The sequence below is a fragment of the Glycine soja genome, chromosome 13 (genome assembly GCF_004193775.1).
Source record: "Glycine soja cultivar W05 chromosome 13, ASM419377v2, whole genome shotgun sequence".
Classification (NCBI taxonomy): domain Eukaryota; kingdom Viridiplantae; phylum Streptophyta; class Magnoliopsida; order Fabales; family Fabaceae; genus Glycine; species Glycine soja.
In genome coordinates this window covers 2,163,444-2,183,786 of record NC_041014.1, presented here as the reverse complement: position 1 = coordinate 2,183,786, position 20,343 = coordinate 2,163,444, and the positions used below count along the sequence as shown (strand labels likewise).

At 36.1% G+C, this 20,343-nt stretch overlaps 2 protein-coding genes across 7 annotated transcripts; one reads left to right on the top strand and one right to left on the bottom strand.

Moving 5' to 3' along the window:
• Nucleotides 1–1,171: 1,171 nt before the first annotated feature.
• Nucleotides 1,172–15,196, bottom strand: LOC114381993 (protein ACTIVITY OF BC1 COMPLEX KINASE 7, chloroplastic-like). Its single transcript, XM_028341222.1, has 18 exons — nucleotides 15,067–15,196; nucleotides 13,532–14,125; nucleotides 13,210–13,353; nucleotides 12,953–13,078; nucleotides 12,168–12,255; nucleotides 11,699–11,792; nucleotides 11,446–11,539; nucleotides 11,193–11,247; nucleotides 10,966–11,057; nucleotides 10,612–10,782; nucleotides 9,821–9,877; nucleotides 9,636–9,719; nucleotides 9,379–9,463; nucleotides 2,566–2,627; nucleotides 2,414–2,488; nucleotides 2,166–2,270; nucleotides 1,770–1,911; nucleotides 1,172–1,663 (listed from the first exon to the last, which is right to left on the bottom strand). Exons 2-18 carry the CDS (start codon nucleotides 14,108–14,110, stop codon nucleotides 1,590–1,592), a joined length of 2,127 nt encoding a protein of 708 aa, XP_028197023.1. The 5' UTR covers nucleotides 14,111–14,125; nucleotides 15,067–15,196; the 3' UTR covers nucleotides 1,172–1,589.
• A 1,348-nt stretch (nucleotides 15,197–16,544) lies between these two features.
• On the top strand, nucleotides 16,545–20,108 carry LOC114381270 (ubiquitin-conjugating enzyme E2 11-like). Of its 6 annotated transcripts, XR_003659977.1 has the most exons (4): nucleotides 16,546–16,660; nucleotides 16,737–16,827; nucleotides 17,704–17,831; nucleotides 18,190–18,414. XR_003659977.1 is itself a non-coding variant. In XM_028340491.1 (3 exons), the coding sequence occupies exons 1-3, from the start codon at nucleotides 16,612–16,614 to the stop codon at nucleotides 18,267–18,269; spliced, it is 261 nt and encodes an 86-aa protein (XP_028196292.1). In that variant the 5' UTR covers nucleotides 16,548–16,611; the 3' UTR covers nucleotides 18,270–18,414. The 6 variants fall into 6 exon arrangements, 1 of the variants encoding a protein (XP_028196292.1); XR_003659973.1 differs by having other exon boundaries at nucleotides 16,545–16,660; nucleotides 17,704–18,414; XM_028340491.1 differs by lacking the exon at nucleotides 16,737–16,827 and having other exon boundaries at nucleotides 16,548–16,660; nucleotides 18,186–18,414.
• Nucleotides 20,109–20,343: the final 235 nt, after the last annotated feature.

Sequence of the window (20,343 nt, the reverse complement as noted above, 5' to 3'; positions counted from 1 at the left end):
ATTAAAATTTTGGGAGGAGAAAAAATGGACAAATTTTTTTACAGGGACTAACTTCTAATTTTATCAATTTTATAGGGAAAAAAACATATTTTAATCTTCTTAAAATTAATTTTTATATTTCGAAACCTAACTTTTGGAATGTAAAGAAAAAACCGAGATATGTGGAGAGGGAAAAAAAGTATAAATAGAATCATCCAATACTTAAATAGAAAATATTGCAAGTCCACAAATAAAATGATAGAAAATGCTCATAGGATAAACAGCAAACTTGCTCTTCAATTTGTTCCAAACCAGGATAATTACCCTAAGTACAAAGAAGCTATAGACAACTTGACTAATTATTGTAATTCTTGTATAACAATTTTAATAATTCTATTAGGTTTCCTAAATTCACTATTTTTTATAATATTCTCTATAATATCTTAGATAATGTTTAAATATATTTTTAATCCTTATAAATATAGGAAAATCTGATTTTAACCTTCCGTATTTTTTTCTTGCCTTTGATTCTCATAAACTTTAAATTTTTAAAATGATTTCAATTATCATTTAATAGTAATGTAACACATATATAAACATGTTACATTAGAACATATTCTAAGAAGACGTGATGAACCATGTTTAGATGGAGATCAATGTTGTGAAAATAGAGATGTTGCACAGGATCGAGAGAGATAAAAAAATCATAAATTAAAATATCATAACACCTATCGTAAGATCTTCCCATAAGACACAAATATATGCATGGATATAAAAGTCATGCTTCGACAACCAAACCCCCTTTATCCTCTTTCGTTCTTCTTCCCTCCACCACAGGTTTCACGCGTCACAGACAGAATGTGAAAGATGATCGATCCCTAATTAAACAACTACGGACGACAAGTATGCCCTTGCCCCCAACACTTTGGTGGAAACAAAAATGAAAGCTACATATCTTATGTAGTGATTAATTTTAATTACTAATATAAATATAAATCTCATTTAATAATTAATTTTAATTCATAATCAAATCGAGCACAAATCAGTAAACTACAATATATTGTTAATTATAAATATAAAATACAAGATAACATATCAAAACCATTCATTATTTTAATAATATATCAAATGGCTATTAAAAAGAGGTCCACCCTAAACCACATACTAGAATAGTCCACATTAGATTTGGTCGTAAACTAAATAAATAACACAATGAATGGAATGTCTTGTATATACAATAAACGACATGGTACGATGCAAACTAGTAAGATCAATATACAATTTGCCTCTAGGGCGTATACTTAATTTAACTTGGAGGATTGAGGAAGCCATAATTAGAATGAAAATGTGAAAACTAAAAGTTATTTGGCTAACTATTGTACCAATGGTTGATGAAAATTTCTTTTCTCCTTACAAAACAATGATATTCACTTTATCATGAAGGAACAGTTTCTTGCAGCTTCATTACCCTCCAATCATGTTTCTGTACAACTCGTACTCGTATATCTTATGCTTATGAGAAAAATATGAATGGAAAAAGAGATCAAGAATATATATATATATCATGCATATGCTTGAAGCCCGAAGGAGTTGAATTTGGTGGGAACGAATTATATCATGTTCTCAAACTTGTCAAGTTTCTTCACCCGTTGCATAGACCTTAAAAATAGAGCCCCTAAAATGCCTGCAAATGGACAAGTAGATATCAATAAAGTCACAAGAATACAGCTGATGTAAACAAGAACATGATCAAACAATATTTGAGAAAAGCTGTATGATATAACTGTCACCTGCACCAATGAATGATCCATTTGCAAAAGCTTGATTGCCTTGGCTACTCAAAGTGACACCAAGGTTTAGCAAGGTTCCCCCCAATACTGAATACATGGTAGCCATTTGTAATATTGTTGCTTTCCGAGCAGCTCTTTCAGACTAGCAAATCAAGTTACACAGCTTCAATTGAGGGAGAAAAAAGTTGCAAAATGTCTGCCTACTTTGGACAATTTAATAACCTTGAAAAATTGGAGTAAAAAGTCCCAGAACCTTCAACCGAAATTCTAAGTTGTTATCAAATTAATCCTAATTGAAAATGGCTTATCTCCACAAGAAAATGCAAGATCTAGTGTGATTCAATTTGGACATACTACATATACCATGTGAAGAAATCAAGAAAGAGAATTGCTCACCTCAAGTACTCGGACTCGGAGTTTCAGGTCTCCTGCCTCAAGTTGCTTGACAAATTCCTCTATTCTTTGAACTCTGTAAGGCATCGATATTGAATTGGTTCTTGCCTAGAAATGTTCCACGAGGCTTGTTAATTTAAGTGAATACACAATGACATGACTAAAATAATGGCTCCCATAAGATTTTTATATTGTAAATAAACATCATCTATAATGAAAAGCTAAATTGGAAGTTTCAAGTAATGTGGTACATCATCTGCTTGTTTCCTTATCTCCTCCACGAGTTGTGGCCCAGTCGGTCGCTTTTGCCTTATGTCTAAAAGTTCCTATAAGAAAAGTATATATTAGTACTACATTTTAACAGGGAATAAGAACAGAGTAACTGGTTATAGACTGTCTGAACCTGTGCATAAGGTGCGGCAATCTTCACAAAGGAGAAATCTGGATTGAGTATGTAACCTAGGCCTACAGAAAAATAAAATGTAAAATAAAGATTAATCAATGAAGAAAAAAAAACAGTATTGAAAAATATTGTTTTCTCATTCTCATGCTATTTATACTATGAGTAGGTTACTAGGTTTTAGTATCACTTGAATGGAAAATTAAAATTGAATATTATTTCTGATAATTATTCTGTAAAAATAATAGACTTGGAGGATAAATATGCAGAGTAGAGCTAAATTAAGAAAAAAATACTTTTGGATGTGTCCTAACCATATAATCAGTCCTAATATTCATATAATCAACAATGATTACACAATTATTCTAGTTGTGGAGTCTTACATCACTCATGTTGGTGAATGCCTATTCATTGCTGCCAAATAGTCCAAGTCACAGCCAGCCACCAGCATTTCCACCTATTAGCCGTAATCCCATCAATCATTATCGATCCATGTTGGAGAAAATGCTGTTTTGGGTCTTTCGGGAAAGCTCTAGAACTGTTCACCCAAGATAAGGATTCCCACCAAATAGGGATGATTCTACTGCAGTGAAAAAACAAATGTCCTGCTTTCTCTTCTGTACTTCTGCAAAATGGACAGCTTCTATCCATGACCTCTATTTGTCTCATGTGTAAGTTTATTTTAGTAGGCAACCTATCTCTAAGTAGCCGCCATGCAAACACTGCAAATTTGATTGGAACCTTTAGCTTCAACAGCTCCTCAAAAGCCCGATCCTGGATCCCCTCAACTACTTCCCCCCTCAACAAATTGTAAGCACTTTGCGCCGTGTATCGCTCACTTGGATCTGCCATCCACACCCACTCATCTCTTCTATGTATCTGGATAGGCTTCCTTTCAATATCTTTTAGGAAATTAATAGCCATTGGTATCTCATTATCGAACAATGGCCTCTTCCATGATAATTTCCACTCCCACGCCACTTCCTTATAGCCTCCCATCTGCTGGATTAATTGGTTTTGTTGACACGAAATTAGGAACAGTCTGGGGTATTTTGTTACTAGTGATACCTATCCATCTATCCACTTATCCTCCCAGAATTTGATCCTGTCTCCGCGGCCAGCCCTTCACTGTATACTCTTTTGTACATCCTCACCTTGTTGTGAGGTTTGAAAAACCATCTTTAGGTCCTTCCACCAAATGGACTCATTGTTATCACGAGGTGCTTCATCCAAACCCCTCCAACCACCATATTTAGACTCCAGGACCCTAGCCCACAACTGTCCTTCATGCTGAAATAGGTTTCACCTCCATTTACCAAGCAGAGCAAGATTGAAAGTATTTATGTCCTTGATACCCAAGTCCCCTTTTTCTTTTGGGAGGCATACTGTCTCCCATTTAATCCAAGCAATCTTGTTTTGATCTGCTCCTCCTCCCCATAGGAATCTACATTGCAAACTGACTAACTTGTCCACCTCCTTCTTGGGAATCCCGAAAGAACACAAAAAATAAATGGGAATGGAAGTTAAGACTGACTGGATAAGCGTCACTCTCCCCCCAAACGAAAGGTGTTTTTGCTTCCACTTAGCTAATACTCTCTCACACTTTTTGAGAATAGGATCTCACAGCTGACCCCGCCTCGGATTTGCACCTATAGGTATTCCTAGGTAGACAAACGGGATGGACAGCAAACTACAATTCAAACAACTGGCTGCATCAAGCTTCCACCTATTCGACATACCAATTGCACCAAAACTGCTTTTTGCAAAGTTAATTTTGAGGCCTGATACAAGTGCAAAGGTCCTCAGAATTGCTTTAATTGCCTTGACATTCTCCATTGATGCCTCTCCAAAAAATATTGTGTCATCCGCATATTGGAGGATGCTAATATCGACATTGTTTGAGCCCACTGGGAATCCCCGAAATATGTTTTTCTTAACATCCTCTCTCACCAGTCCATTCAATGCCTCCGCCACAATATTGAAGAGGAAGGGTGCTAATGGATCCCCTTGCCTAAGCCCTCTTTGTGGGAAGAACTCAGATGAGGGACTACCATTTACCAATACCGAAATAGATGCAGATTTTAAGCACCCCTCTATCCACTAGATCCATTTGGAGCAAAAGTCCAACCTTTTGAGCATGTAGACTAGAAATTCCCAGGAGACCGAATCATATGCCTTCTCATAAACCACTTTGAAAACAGTACACAGCTTTTGTCTTCTTTTAGCCTCTTCAGCCACCTCATTTGCTATCAATGCACTTTGTAACAGATTTTGCCCTCTATGAATGCGAATTGTCTTTCATTTATTATAAGTGGCATAATCTTCTTCAGTCTGTTGGCCAGCAGCTTGGCCACTATCTTGTACATACATTCAATGAGTGATACAGGTCTGTATTCATCCAGAGCTTGTGGATTTTCCACCTTAGGGATTAAAACTATGAATGAGGCATTACAACCCCTTGAAAAAATTCCATTGACATAGAATTCATCCAAGAACCGCAGGACATCAGGTTTGAATAAATGCCAAAATCTCTTGATAAATTTGAAATTAATTCCGTCTGGGCCCGGGCTTTTCTCACTCCCACATCCCCAAACTGCATCTTTTACCTCTTCCTCCTGAAATCTGCCCGATAGCATGTCATTTTGGTGGTGGCCAATGGTTTGAAAGCAAATACTATCTAAACAGGGTCTATGTTGATCAGCTTCTTGGAATCTATGGAAGAAAAATAATCTAGCTGCCTCTTTTACTTTCGCCTGTTCTTCAGTCCATGCTCCATCAATCCATACTCCATTCAGAGAGTTACTTCTACGGCTTGCATTAACCATCAAATGGAAATAACGGGAGTTGCAATCACCTTCTTTTACCCATCTAAATCTCGCCTTTTGTCGTAGTAAAGATTCATGAGATTGTGCAGCTACCCACAAATCTTCTTGGAGCTGTTTTCTGATTAGCACCTCGATCTTGAGGAGATTGTGCAGCTACCCACAAATTTTCTTGGAGCTGTTTTCTTATTAGCACCTCGATCTTGAGGAGAAAGCTGTCTGTCAATTGTGCTCACTTTCAACTGATTTAACTCTACCTCAATCTTCTTATATTTCTTAAGAGTATCACCATACTGGTCTCTATTCCATGTCTTCAGCCTTTCTTTCAATCCCTTTATTTTTTCTTTAAGCATGTACCCTCCTCAACCCCTTTGCTGGTGGGACAGCCAACAAACCTGCACAATTGAATTGAAAGATTTGTCCAGGAACCAGCAGTCAAGGATCCGGAACGGCTTTGGGCCCCAGTCTACAAACTTGGACCTAAGCAAAACCGGGAAATGGTCAGAAAAGTTCCTATCCAGTGGGTGTTGTGTACTTCCGGGCCATTTGGCAAGCCATTCTGGAGATACTAGAAATTTGTCCAGCTTGCTCCTTGTAGCTCCATTGGGTTTGAACCACGTGAATTTTCTTCATACCCATGGCACGTCCTCTACCTCCAGCTCATCAATCCATTCATTAAACTTTTTGATATTACTCTCCTCCATCCCCCTTTGACAAACTCCCAACCTTTGCGAAAGATCTCTGATGCTGTTGAAGTCCCCTATAATGCACCATAGTCCCCCTTGATTTGCTGTTTTCAGTTGTTTGATGGCATCCCATAGGATTCTTTTATTCTGCATGTCACATGGTGAGTATATGGTTACAATATGAACCTGCAGTGCCTCCTTAATCCACTGACCTGTCAGCCAAATGAACTCATTTCCGATAACTTTCATTTCTAATTTGAATGTTTTTTCACTCCACATGCATAGGATTCCCCCTGCTGAGTTAGATGCCGGTTGCGCCTCCCAAGATACTGTTGGATGTTTTTTCCCCCTGCTGAATGTTTTTTTTCTCTGCCTCTTTCCTGTCTCTATCCTCCATTATCATGATTTTCTCCACCATCCTCCCCTGGTCTTCAACTCCAATTGCCCCCAACTGTTTTGCTAATTCCCATATCTCTGTTGCTTCTTGCGTCTTATTTTCTCCTAAGCTTGTCTCCTCCACTACATCTTGATTTGTTGTTTCTCCTCTATAACCAGTATTGTGTTGGATGCGCAATCCTTCCTTGTCGCTGTCCAATAGCTGTTGCTGCTGTGGACTTATTTTATTTTGTTGTTGCTGGATGCTTGTTTTGTGTAGTGTTGGGCCAATGTGTTGGGCTTCAGAATTTGCCCATCCCTCCTTCACTTGCTTTTGACACCTCCTGGTTCGAGAGTACACCTTTCAAGAGGTAGCTGTAACTGACTTATTAGTTGGTGGGCTGGAAACTTGGGGTGTTGGGGTTCTGGCAGGGGTGTGAATAGAAAAGGCCATGTTATTTGAAACTTCCTGTTCCACGTTGTGCTCACATGCCTCTTTCTTCTTCCTGCTAAGGTCCCGTGCCACATACCCACTCATTATCTCTAACCCACTTTCTCTTTCATAGCTAGTATCCTGTTCTGCTGTGCCTTTGTCCCTCCCGACAACCTGTCTGCTACCAGCTTGGCTCCTTTCCTCATATGGAAGGTTGCCTCCAGTCCCCCTTGATTGGCACGCTGCCCATTCTGCATCGATACCCCCTATAAGGTCCTCTGCAGTTCCTTTCTGGCTCACCCCCTTTGTCCGCAGGAAGATACTCTTACCCGTTGGTCTTTGTGTTTCAATTCGACCGCTGGGTAAAGGCGAGTGCTGGTCTTCAATGCCCCCGCCATCGAAACTAGAGGTGTTCCGTCGTGGGCCATCGTTGTTTGGCTGCGCCTTCGTATCCCACGCACCAACATCGATCACCGGCTCATGTGATTTCTCCGTAGCCGGAGACCCCATGAAGCTTCCGTCGGAGTCAATTTATTCTGACGACGCCGTAACGCTGCTTCTTCTACACTGGCACGTGTCAGTGGTGTATCCGCGTTCCTCCAGTATGCGCACTTCATACACCTCTGAATCTATGTAGACATCTACAGTGTGCTGGATGGAGGGCTTCCATGGTGTTTTAATGAGCACCCGTGCTCTCTCCAGCAACCGGCGTTCATCAACGTCATCGTCAACCTCCACCAACTCTCCCATTACCCCCCACTATCTTCTTGATGGACATCTCGTCCCAGGCTAGGATTGGGATTCCCCAACACTGGACTCAGGTCAGCCTGTAGCCCGGACGCAGACTCGACATCCACTTCTGCAACGAGTAAAACAGAGGGAGTGTGCCATGGCATTCTTCTTGAATCAGTTGTTCTGCTCTTGCGCCAGTCAAACCAAGTAGCAGGACCATGTCATCCCCCAGGTATTTGGTTGAGATATCCACTCCAAAATCCCACCTCAGTTCATCTTCCACCTTGTCAAACATCGTCGGGTTCGTCAATCTCCCTACCCAAGCTTCACTAAGCCATTTCAGCATGTCCAAAGAGGGCTCGAGGTATATTGATGATAGCCCACCTTCGCGGCTGTGTGATGCATTCTTATTTTCTTTCCTCGCAACCACCTCCGCGAAAGATGCGTGGTTTGTTCTTGCACCTTTTTGGATAGGACGAGATGCTTCGTTCTCATTCCTGTGCACTTGCTCATGTTGTTTTCCTCCCCTCTGTCTCCCATATCGTGGGATAATGACATATAGCTTCATTCCTCCGATAACAATGCTGTCCAGTTGCCTCTCAAGTATGTGCTCGTCGTCTACGCCTTTGAATCTAGCAAACTCATACCTTCGACCATTCTTGTTTCTTTTTTTGGATATGAATACCTCCCTCACGTCTTCCCATTTTTTGAATTGATACCATAGGTCCTTCTCGGTGACGTCGTCGGAGAATCGCGTGAAATAGGAGGATGATATCTCATTTCGATCCCCTAGTTTGTTTGGTTGTAGTATTGCTGTTGCCCATCCCCGTTCCTGGCTTGTGTCCATTGAGAAACCGCTCTCAGTCTCACTCTTTCTCTCTCGAATACCTTGCCTCTATGCCTAACTCTCTCCCACCCTCTGTTTCTCTCTCCTCTCATTCTCTCTCTACATAGACCTATTGTTAACACAATGCTTACCTTTGCTACTAAAGCAAGTGTCTCCTAGTAGTTAATTCCATATTTAGTAACTAATCTTGCATAATAACAAACCACTATGCCATCATACTAATTATCACAATATAGGTCCACTTTCATTTTAATACACCAACTTTGGTGTCGGGGCCTTAGGTAGGTTGACCTTATCTATTTTACATGTGGTACACCAAGAAGAGGTGCTAGATCACATGCACATTAGAAAGGGTAGCCTCGATTGACCTGCACATTGGTACAGGCTCATGAAGCAAAGATAGAGGAATGCCATTAGAAGGAAAGAAGGATTCAGAGAAGGACTAGGCTTCTGGAATCCTATCCCCTTGAAGCTGAGGATGAATGAAGTATGACTCATCTTCATGAAAGGTGACATCAATAGAAACCTAAAAACGATGAGTTGAAGGATGATATAATTTCTATCCCATTTTGTCAAAAGCATAACCCAATAAAACACCCTTGATAGCACAAGGATAAAGCTTGTCACAATGAAAAGTTACATAAGAAATAACTGCCAATAATAAATCTAAATCTAAGGTAAATAATTTGGGATCTGTCCTAACCATATCAAATAATCATGCACTCTACAAAAATTATGCATTTATTCTAATTGTGAAGTCTTACAGCACTATCCACACAAAAAGGTGGATTATCATCTTATAATGCACAAACGAATGGGAATTTAAATTAATAATATACAATGGGTAAATTAAAGAATAAAAATACTTCAAAGAATGATCACCAATTGAGAGAAAAGAGTAGGGAAGAGAAGGGGGTAAACCTTCAAGTGTAGAAAATGCTCTAATAACAAAGGTGAAGGTAGATGGAAAACGGAATGGCTGGTCTTGTGCTATTGCAAATAAATCCTGCCACAAAACTCCATCAATAAGTATAAACTCTGTAGATAATTTGCAAAACCCTAGAAAACCAATGATTTTCCATCTTTGGCCGATCCTCATTTACAGTGAAATAATCAGCCAATAAAATTATGAAGGAACTAAGCTATTATTGATTCAATACTACTAAATACTCACATACCTCCCCAATTGCAGATAAAGTCTGTTGTTGATCTGGTGTCTGGCTTAGAAGATTGTCCAAGAAAAATTGTATAGATCTCCTCACCTAGAAGCCAAATAAAGAAACTTATAAGATCAAGATATGAGTCATAATTTCAAACTGTTAAATGATCATCTTATAAGAGTACAGGTACTAAATATCCTTACTGATGACAGGTCACCAGTGGGTTGGAGTGCTCCCAGATCTATAAGGCATTGCATAACCTGCCCCATTGTCAATAAAAAGTTAGAGTAAATGTGAAAGGGGCCCCGGAAATGTTAAGTTCAAGTTCTGAGTAACTTCAAATTCCTTATTCTGGAAACTGTCACAGGTTAATCAGTTATAAATATACAATTGTAGTTGTACTAAAAACAGAAGGACAAGTCAACTATGAAATTACTGTTGAAACAAAAGTTTAAGGGAAATTGTTACCTCCATCTAGAACACTGATTTCTCAATTCTAGCATAAATCAATAGCAAACTTATATCCTACGCACTAGATAACTATCAGCATTCAGCAGTGACACTTATCCATCCATCTATTCTAATGTGTTTAATATGCAAATGATTCTAGACTTACTGTGATGCAAACCCCTTTCTATGGATCAAAGTTCAGCATCATAACCTTGAATATCTTTGGATGAATTTTCAAGAAAATATAGAAAAGAAAGTGGATTGAGGTCTAGAAGTGATAGAACAATGCCACAATCCTTAAAGATAAGAATTGATAGGTTGAGCTAACCTCAACATATGTTGATGAATCTTGATTAGTATTGTGACATGTACAAAATGGATATTGATTTCACATGAATGCTCAAATTGTACATAAAAAATGTTTATATACCTTAGTCCCAATATATCACAATATGGGGGTCAAGTTAGAGTTAGGTCCATGAAGACAAAAACGGAAAACATGTCTCCAGTTTTTTCAAAGATGCAAGTATAGTAGAAACTAGACCTTTTTGGCATCCTTCTCATAAACAGCATAGAACAGTTCAAGCAGTCTCTCTCGGGTGAAAGATTTTATCTCCCCCATCATGCCAAAGTCATAATAAATAATTGCTTCGTCAACATCAACAGCAAGATTTCCAGGATGTGGATCAGCATGAAAGAAACCCGTTCTCAATATCTGAATGACAAGATTTAATACTCAAAATACTTTTATCTACAACTATCATGAAGCAACAATGTCTTTTTTCTGTTTATAAAAACACAGGAACATAGGAAACTAAACATTCACATGAACCAAAGAGATGAATATATTGAATATTGAATATTAGATCAAGTTTCAGAGAGAAACAAGGCCGTGTACCTGAATCAAGTATGCCTCAATAGTGTGAGATGAGATTCGTAATCGATCATAACCACGTGAAGCTAACATATCCACTTCATTTATTTTGATACCTGTTTCCAGATAGTAAAACTAAAGTTCAATGGCATGATGACATACAACCCTTGAAGGAGAGAAAATTATTTATTAGCTTCCATTTGTAAGGAAAAAGAAGAAAACAAGTAATATACACTAGTCAAGTTGACAACCTGGTGCATACTCCAATGTCAACACCTTTGATGCAGTATAATCCCAATAAACCAGCTGCAAAGGTGAAAATGAAGGATAGGGAGTTAAAATTAACATTGGTGCTAGACATTAGTGATTAATATGTGCTACATTCAACGTGTTTAAAACATATTAGGCAGGAAATTAGGAAGACAGGAGAGGTAAATTAAGTTTCAAGGAAGCTGAAACTATCTGAATATCCAGCAGGATGTAGTATTGCAACAAGAAACATACAGGTACTCGGACCCACTTTATGTTTCGAAAATCTCGGCGGAACCTATCAGCATTCTTTCCTTCATTTATATAATCTATTTCTTGATACAAAATCCTGAAAAGTAGCATGTGCAGGACAATATAAATTACTTGAGGCAAAATACCAATGACACTGTAATTAATGATAGTAGTTAAATGAAGCCAAAACAGGTTACTGAGAGTCTAAGACTTTAACATGCAATGTTGCTTCAAACATAATGTTTGTATTACTTACGTTGCACATTCTTCATATATACCAACCCAATCTCTCGTTGGACCACCTAGAGTTTCACTTCTCTGAAAATATTCTGCAATCAGCTTTAAGTTTTCTGGACGGACAAGCAAACTTGTTAGAGTAAAGCAAAATTTCAACAACTACCAAGCTTTAGTCTCACTAGTTGACCATAATTGGTATCACTAAAGCTCAAAACAATGATAAAAAATAATTCAACCAGATCCATTGATCAGACTCAATTATATAAAATTCAAGTAGCGTCACTTTGAAACAATATTTATATTTATAAGACTTCAAAACAAGATAAAACAAATAAATAAGGATATCTTTTCTTTGAATTTGTTGAAAACCATGTATGGAAGTATATATCTTTTCTTCAGAAATCCTTTGATCCATCTCAAGTGTGACAACAACTTTATCAAAATCACAACATTTAGCAAATGGAAGAAACAAAATGCCCACAACTTACGCAAGTCAATGTCAAAAAGCTTCTTTAGGCCAGGCCTTTGAACTTTGACAACTACTTTTTCTCCATTGTGTAGAATAGCACGATGAACCTACAAATAGGGCCCCCAAAATTGAAGTAAAAAAGAGCTTAATTATCTCATCTGATTGTCTGTACTACAAAGCAGTTGCTTCCAAATTTAGTGTTCTAGCACTATGTGAAGGCCACCACTAATATCAACACATTAAGATCATAATGGAACACCAGTTGATAAAAGTAATAAAAGATGGGAGACATAAGATTGGTTGGATGGTTAAGGGAGAAGGGAAGAGGGGAAAAGTCGCGGATTTGATCCCCTCTACTAGCTAACATTCTAACAAACTAACATTTGCCGATAAAAAAAAAGTAATAGAAGAGAATATTGAACACTGAAATCACACACAATACAGCATACACTTGCTGTCCTAGATAAAAAAAAGTCTCTAAATAAGAACCTTGGGAGAACCACACCACAAAAGCTAGCTGTTGTAGTTGGAGAGCCCAAGGCCTTGAGTCCCACATTGGACTCAAGTCCCATACTTGCAATTGGATCCTAACATCCCAACACACTCCACAGCCCGAGTGCCCACATGAGCTGGCTGTGCACTAGCCCTTTGACTATCTGAGTTTCTAATACAGACCTGATTTCTAAGTCGGTTATTTTCTACACATAACTGTCATAGCTGCTGCTAACTCTAAGTTTCCATCAGATCGCTAGTTAGAATACAAGAAAAAAGAAAAGGATGATTGTCTGCATAGGCATAATTCACCTGACCAAGACTAGCAGCAGCAATGGGCCGATCTTCAAACTCTTTAAACAATATATTAATGGGAGCTCCTAATTCACTCTCAATAAAGCCTCTTGCTTTCTTTGGAGAAAATGCGGGGACCCTGTCCTGCAGAATGTTGCATTAAGAATAAAAATTATTAATATATTTAATCTGGCATCCAAGTTTATTAATAATCTAAATTAAAGAATCACTTACAAGCCTTGTAAAAAGAAGTTAACAAAAATCTACAAAAGTACCTGCAATTTTGCAAGCTCCTCTACAAATTCACGGGGAAATAGATCCGACCTTGTTGATGATAACTGTCCAAGTTTAATGAAAGTTGGGCCAAGCTGTAATACACACTCCCTTAGCCATGCAGCAGTTTTCCGCCTTCTGCTTTTCTGAAATGCAATATTAAAATACTTCAAGTCAGCAAAGCAAAAACACAACAGAAACTTAATCAGTTACAAAACTAATTGGGATGAGTACTGGAGAAATGTTTGTTGAGAGGGTCTCCACCGGCAATGATTGAAGTCAGGAAGAGAAGAATTTGGCAACAAAATAGCTTCCGGAACCTACCTGTTTTTCTTCTGTAAAGTCACCCAAATATGCCCATTTTGCATTGTCCAACAGAACTCGAATACGTAAAGAAATAACAAAAGACCAAACATCAATTGATCTTTGCAAGGAATTGTAATTTTCATTGGCCCAACTGAATCCTTCATCTGAGGGCAAAACTTTTAGCTCTTCCAGTGGTGGAAGTTCTTTAGAGGTTGTAGATTTCTTTGTCTTTGTCAAGGCCAGGCTAGGATCTCTTTCTACCAAACTTGCTCCATTAACAGCTTGCTTTGAACCCCTCGCCATTTCCACTTTATTCTCTGACATTGTCTTTCTTTTCACTACCTCATTTGCTGGAACCATTTTAACAGCTCTACCATTTGTACCATATTTTGATGGAGGTAATTCTGTCTGTCGCATTTCTACCAGGAACCTAGGAAATTTATCATTCCCTGACTTGTAAGATTTTGACCTTCTATTCTTTGGCAATTTATGAACTGAAATTGATCCTGGAAAACTGAGATTGTGTGGTGCTCTTCGTTGATTTCCCAACTTTATATTGTTGTAATAATAACCATTCAAAGCCATTATTACTGCCATTCAAGATGATGTTACCTTGAAAAACATCAATACAAAAAGAAAAAGAACAATAAATGTCCAGTTAGTTCTTAACACAAGAAAAAAAAATCAAGATATATGGAAGCACAAAAGAACAAGGCATAAAGGAGACTAAAGAGAGGGTCGATTGAGGTTGAAGGATCAGGAAAAAATTCCAGAAAAGTGTTAAGAATTTCAGATGGTAAACAAGAAATAAATGAAATTCAATTAATTTGGCAACACCTCCATGTGCCAATGCCATATCTTTCTCTTCACCAGGTTTAAGAGAATCAGTAAGACAGCAAACATGTGATGTTGTGTAGTTAAACAGGGCCAACACAATTTTTGGGGTTGAAAGAAAGAAAATGTTCTTCATACAGGAAACCAACCAATAAAACATAAAGGTAATGAACTCCATCTCAGATATAAACTTTTTGTTTCGTTTCTGACAGATATCCTTCAATGGAGCCAATCTTGCTCTTTTCACGGTCAAGTACTAAATGTGAGCATATCTTCCGGTATAGACTAGCCCCTTTGTTAGACACAATTTGTTGTCATATATCAAACTTAAATAAGAAAAAGAAAATCCTAAAGCCAACTAGGAAAAGGTTAGAGTTTCATCAGTTTTTTTTATCAGCTAAAAGAAATTCATTAAATGGAGTACCCCAACCCATATACAAAAGTTAGAGTTTCATATACTCCCAACACAAAACATAAGAACATCGTATAAAGCAATAGAGAAACCTATACTCCATTGGACATGAACAAATTTTGCTCAGAAATTCAAAGCAACTGGAATCACAACGTTGTAACTTAACCCTTTGAATGAGACTCCCAGAAAGATTAAGTTTAATCAAATTTGCAAGGAAAAATCACATGCCCACATGAGATAACTTACAGAATAACATTACCAAATTGATAGAAACAATTCAGGTTGAAAGTGGAAATTTGTTACATACCTGGGACAACAGAGACACCCTCCGCAGAGAACACAGAGGTACTAGGATGTTCTGGCTTCAAATAAGTTTTAACGTTCAGGCTAGTAGTGGACTTGGAACACGTAGCAATATTATACAGATTTTTTTAATAATTCGTTCTTTTTTATTTCATTTAAATTATTTAAATTCGGTATAAAGGACAGAATAGAAGTGGGATCTTTCAACTTCCACCATTCAGATGGTTTGGGTGCATGTGGGTCTCTTTGCACCGCATGTATCTAACTCTTCGGTCGGAAAAATAATTGGAACTCTTTGTGCCGGACAGTTATATTTTATGTTAGTAAAACACCATCAAGTGTTTGGTTTTACCGGTACTCATTCTCTTAATCAAAATCTCTACCTGGAGTATTGAGTTGAAAAAATGTAATTAAAAAGTGAGACATCATTAAATATGATCAATTTAATTTTGGAAGTAGATTAATCATTAGTAAAATTAATGATATTTTACATCAATGTTATCATAAAATAAATTAAGATAATTTTGTAATTTAACCTGTAAAGATCTTGACTTACATCACTTAATAATTTATACAAGACTTAAATATAATGATAAAAAATATATAACTTAAATATGTTTTTTAGTTTCTTCAATTAAAATTTGTATTCTTCTAGTCTCTTTAAGTTGTAAAATGGGTTTTTTAGTCCTTCCTGATTCATTTTTTACAATTTGGATGCATAATTTGTAACAAGTTTTTTTTATCACAAATATAAATTCTATTTTGAAGGACTAAAAGATATAAACCTCTAAATTTAAAGGATTTAAAATATATTTAAGCATTAAAATATGAATTTTACCAATTAAACTGATAAATTATATTGTAATTACTTGTTGTTTTAATTGCTGCTAATAAAGCTTGAAAAAAATTATAATAAGAATTAAATAGTGTAATATAATTAAATAATCCTTATTTTAATATGTTCTAAAATATCTCGTTTAAGTATATGTTAAGAGTCCTATCCTTGACTATGTGAATAGAGCAACACATATGGGAGATGAATTTTCCTTTACGTGATAATCCGATACTTTACTTCTTTGAAGGATTAGTCTCATAAATTTTGTCGGTAGGATATCTTACTTTCAGAAAGAAAAAAAAAATCTCAAATGTAGGCTAAAAATATTTTGCTTAACCCAATTATTTTAACCATTTTAATTTTATTATGAACACTATTTGCATAATTTATTTGTTTAAACAAATATTCTACCCACGGTATTAGAAGAATACCTTATAAGTTAAAATTATCTCTTTCTATTGAATATTATACTCAAAGACCAATATATGGGAATGAATCTCCTCAATTTATAAAAAATTGGAGAATCTCAATTTAAACAAATAATAATCGGTAGATTAAAATTAATGGTTACGATGAATTTTAACAAAATTCACTGTTTTACAGTTTTACTTCACATATTTTTTAAGTCAGTCAAAGGTTGCTTCCTTTTACAACTTCTTTCATGTTATCTTCATATGGCTAACAAGCAAGTAGTACATCTTTGGAGTGCGACTTATGGAGGGAGAGGCGAATTTGTCCAAGCTTATGCTCACTTCCCCGACCGGTAGGTGCATAATTTGCTATAAAGCTATTTATAAATTGAGGAGATCCATTCCCCTCTTCCTTTTCTTCCTTCGTAGATTGAAAGAGAATATTCTTCCATGGCCTCCAAGCGGGTTCTAAAGGAACTCAAGGACCTCTAGAAAGACCCTCCAACCTCTTGCAGTGCCGGTGCATTTTTCCTCTTCTCTTTGCCCCCCTTTTGCTCTGTATCTATCCCAAACCCTTATTAAGCTTCATATGTTGCTCAATCTATGAATTTTTGGAATTTACACGTATGTGGGTCGTTGTGTATTTTTCCCCCCTCCTTGTTTTGTAAGTTTGTTTGGGTTTTGTTATATGTGTTTCTAGATGCTGATTTACGTACGTTAATGTAATAAATTTACAATCTTTAAGGAAGTAGGATGAGATATTTGTTATAGGCTTCACTTCCTAGGTTGTGACCTCAAAAGATTATTGTCAATATGATGTTTTGTGAGACTTTTCTGGTAGTCAGAAGAAGCTTTTCATGGTTAAGAGTGATAACCAACGATTCATAAGTTTGTTGTTTCTTAACTTTGTTTTTAATTGTCTCAAATTTCTTCATTTTTTTAAAACTAATTCCTCTCTGTGTTCTTTCTACTGAAGTTGAAATCCTACAAGTGTTGTGACTGTTTAGGAATTAGAATCTCTCTAGTCTCTATTGCCTTCTTTTGTTAGAGATTTTCTCTAAGTTTGTGTTATGGATTTGTAACAACTATCATGGATTGAAGATAGAGAGACTATTGTGATTATCTCTGTCTTTGGTTGCTGAATCCATTGAAAGATAACTCTTACTTTAAGATTATATTTGGCTGGGATTATTATCTTTCTAGATGTTTATTATGTATCTGAGTTGTATGAATGTGTTCATTAAACAAGCAGATATAAGTTGTGAGTCTGTATATATTTGAATATTTTATTTAAACTCCATTCTTTTGTCTGTTACACGTTATACATTATTTTCTAATACTATATTTGAAATCAATGTTAAGTTTGTTATTTTCTAATGATTATTACATTTCATAGGTCCCGTAGCGGAACATATGTTTCATTGGCAAGCAACTAAAATGGATCCCCCTTATAGCCCTTATGTTGGGGGTGTTTTTCTAGTTACTATTCATTTTCCTCCAGATTATCCATTCAAGCCACCCAAGGTATTGGCCTAGTCTTGCCCAATACAATTTCAACTATTCTGCCTTCATTATATATACTTGGAGAATATTGAACTTCTTTTTGTATATATTGTTAAAATTTCTATTTTTCCTAAATTTCAGAAAATCCGTACAGTTTTTTATTTAGATTTTTTGGATTCTTATCTTCAAAGATATTAAATTTTGCTTTTTTTAATCATCCAATGTTTTTGTTGTCATAAGACTAAAATTGGTGTCTATATAAGCTTTTCTTTTCACAACTACAACTGCATGTTGGGTCACAAGAGGGAAACTTTTGTATTGAAATGAGATTTTTGAAAGGATTTAAAATTGCATCAATATTGTAACTTGTCAAAGATAGGAAGCAAGAACCAAGATGAGCAAGACTGCAAGAGGAGAAACTTTTTGGTTGATTTTGTTCAAGAACTGAGATGTGCCTAAAGTTTAAGATGAAAAATTCATTAGGAAAATTTATGCATTGAAATCAAACTTTTGTCTTGAAATGAGACTTGTATTCTTATAATCTTATACCTTTTGTGCTATTTAATGATATTTGTAATGAGAATGAGAATTTTTATTAACTTGAGATTCTTCTTGTCTTTAAAGTTGTTGTGATTTATTGTATCTATATATATATTGAAAAATGGTACAAATGGTACTTCAACCCAAGTACATAAACACATAGATTTCATGAAAAAAAAAAGCATCTTGTGACTGTGTTGCTACCTATTAGCAAAGTACTTGTGTTACTACCTATGTATAAAAAGACATTATAAATAAATAGTAACTTAAGACATGGGCAACAAAATATTGCATTTTCTTTTCAATTTGTCTTGAGCCCACATGAATTCCTCCAACATTTATTCCATCATTTCAGTGCCTTAAATTATAAGCCCCGCAGTTATAACATTTGAGACTATTGCCTTTTTTTTATATTTTCCAACCACCTATTAAGGAGAATACCATTGACAAAAGTTTTTGACATCAATTACAAAATATGATCACAAATATCTTTATACATTTCATTAGCTAATATGATCACAAACAAATTCCACCAAAAAAGGGATCATATATACGTTTCATCCAAAAGATACTAATATAAATCCATGAAACTAAGATCAAGTGCAACATGTGATAAGAATCTAGTCAAGGCTAATCAAAGATTCTTAAAATTTATGTCATCTAATGTTGAAACATCTCTATTATCAAGGGGTGTCTGCATCATAATAAGACCAAATACCCAACATTACAAACTAAAAAAGAAGGAAATATAATGTAAGTTAAGTGATTGTCCCATCAAGAATGATGTGAACCTAAATTGATTCTCAAATGTTTGAGGTAGATCATAACATGGAGCTGTCGAAGACTGGATTTCACATGGTTCATAATCCTAAAGTTTTCATAACAAATTAACATATGGTTATAACAAGGAACAAAAAATAATGAATAAGAAATAATTTGTATATGAATAGTTATACACACACACATACCCCTTAGATGTTTGACTTTGTGATTGACCCTAGTTAGAGCTTTTTTCTTCTTCTTTAATTGTAACACAGGCCAACTTTTGAAATTTTTTTGGTTGTGCCTCTTTATGCTAGGTCGTTTCTTGAACCCCTTAGGTTGTGTATCATCATTGATCGCCAATGCAACGGCATCATCCTTGTTCTTGTAAATGCTATGTGCTTGTAAGCGAAGCTCTTTTATTTTCTTGCACATGACATTTGTACTTTCCTCTACCAGCTGACAATATTCTTTAGAAAGAGATACATCAGATGCCACCCTAATCAATTTAGATGCCAAATGTCGATACCTCCCTGTGCTAGAAAGTCTAGGATCATCTTCAACCTCTCTTCCCCTAAAATCATGTATAATGTCACTATGACCTTCTCTTGCCACCTCTTAAGAATGTAATTTTTTGGGAACAACCTTTATATCATTTGCTTCAAATACTTTCAATGCATGAGAACAACATATACCAGTTGTCTCAAATTTTTTACAACTACAAGATATAGATATTGAAGCACGATCAAATAAAACTTTCGAGGATGTTTCATGGTTGATCCTTATGATGATATATTCAAACAAAGGGAGTGATTCATTTCTTTGTGAAATGCAAGAGGTGAAGAATAATGCAAACTCTTGTTGGAATAAATCAAACACAACGTGTGTGTAAACTTTTCCCATTTGTTTCAATATTGGAGACATTTCATATTTCAACTTTACTAGCTTATGACAATAGTCATACTCACAAACTAGCTCATTGTAACACTTTTCCTCAACAACTCGTTCAAAGTGACAAAAGAATTTCTTTATATCAACATCTAGCTTGAGGTGTTTAATTCCGTTTTGCATCAAGTGCCATGTACATAAACCATGATGTGTCTTAGGCATTACTTCAACAAGTGCCTTAGCCATTGCTTGGTCTTGACCAGTGAAAATGGTCTGAGGCTTTTTATGACTATGTGCTTCCAAGAATGTCTTAAATAGCCATTTGAAAGATTCATCCATTTCA

What these genes read in the sequence shown, in the direction of transcription:
- LOC114381270 (XM_028340491.1), top strand. Translation starts at nt 16,612, where the DNA reads ATGGAGGGAGAGGCGAATTTGTCCAAGCTTATGCTCACTTCCCCGACC. An exon ending in TATGCTCACTTCCCCGACCG is followed by an intron (nt 16,661 to 17,703) that starts GTAGGTGCATAA and finishes TACATTTCATAG; the next exon opens with GTCCCGTAGCGGAACATATG. An exon ending in ATCCATTCAAGCCACCCAAG is followed by an intron (nt 17,832 to 18,185) that starts GTATTGGCCTAG and finishes AACTTGTCAAAG; the next exon opens with ATAGGAAGCAAGAACCAAGA.
- LOC114381993 (XM_028341222.1), bottom strand. Translation starts at nt 14,110, where the DNA reads ATGGCAGTAATAATGGCTTTGAATGGTTATTATTACAACAATATAAAG. An exon ending in AGGAGCTTGCAAAATTGCAG is followed by an intron (nt 13,079 to 13,209) that starts GTACTTTTGTAG and finishes AACATTCTGCAG; the next exon opens with GACAGGGTCCCCGCATTTTC. An exon ending in TAAAGTGGGTCCGAGTACCT is followed by an intron (nt 11,248 to 11,445) that starts GTATGTTTCTTG and finishes TCACCTTTGCAG; the next exon opens with CTGGTTTATTGGGATTATAC.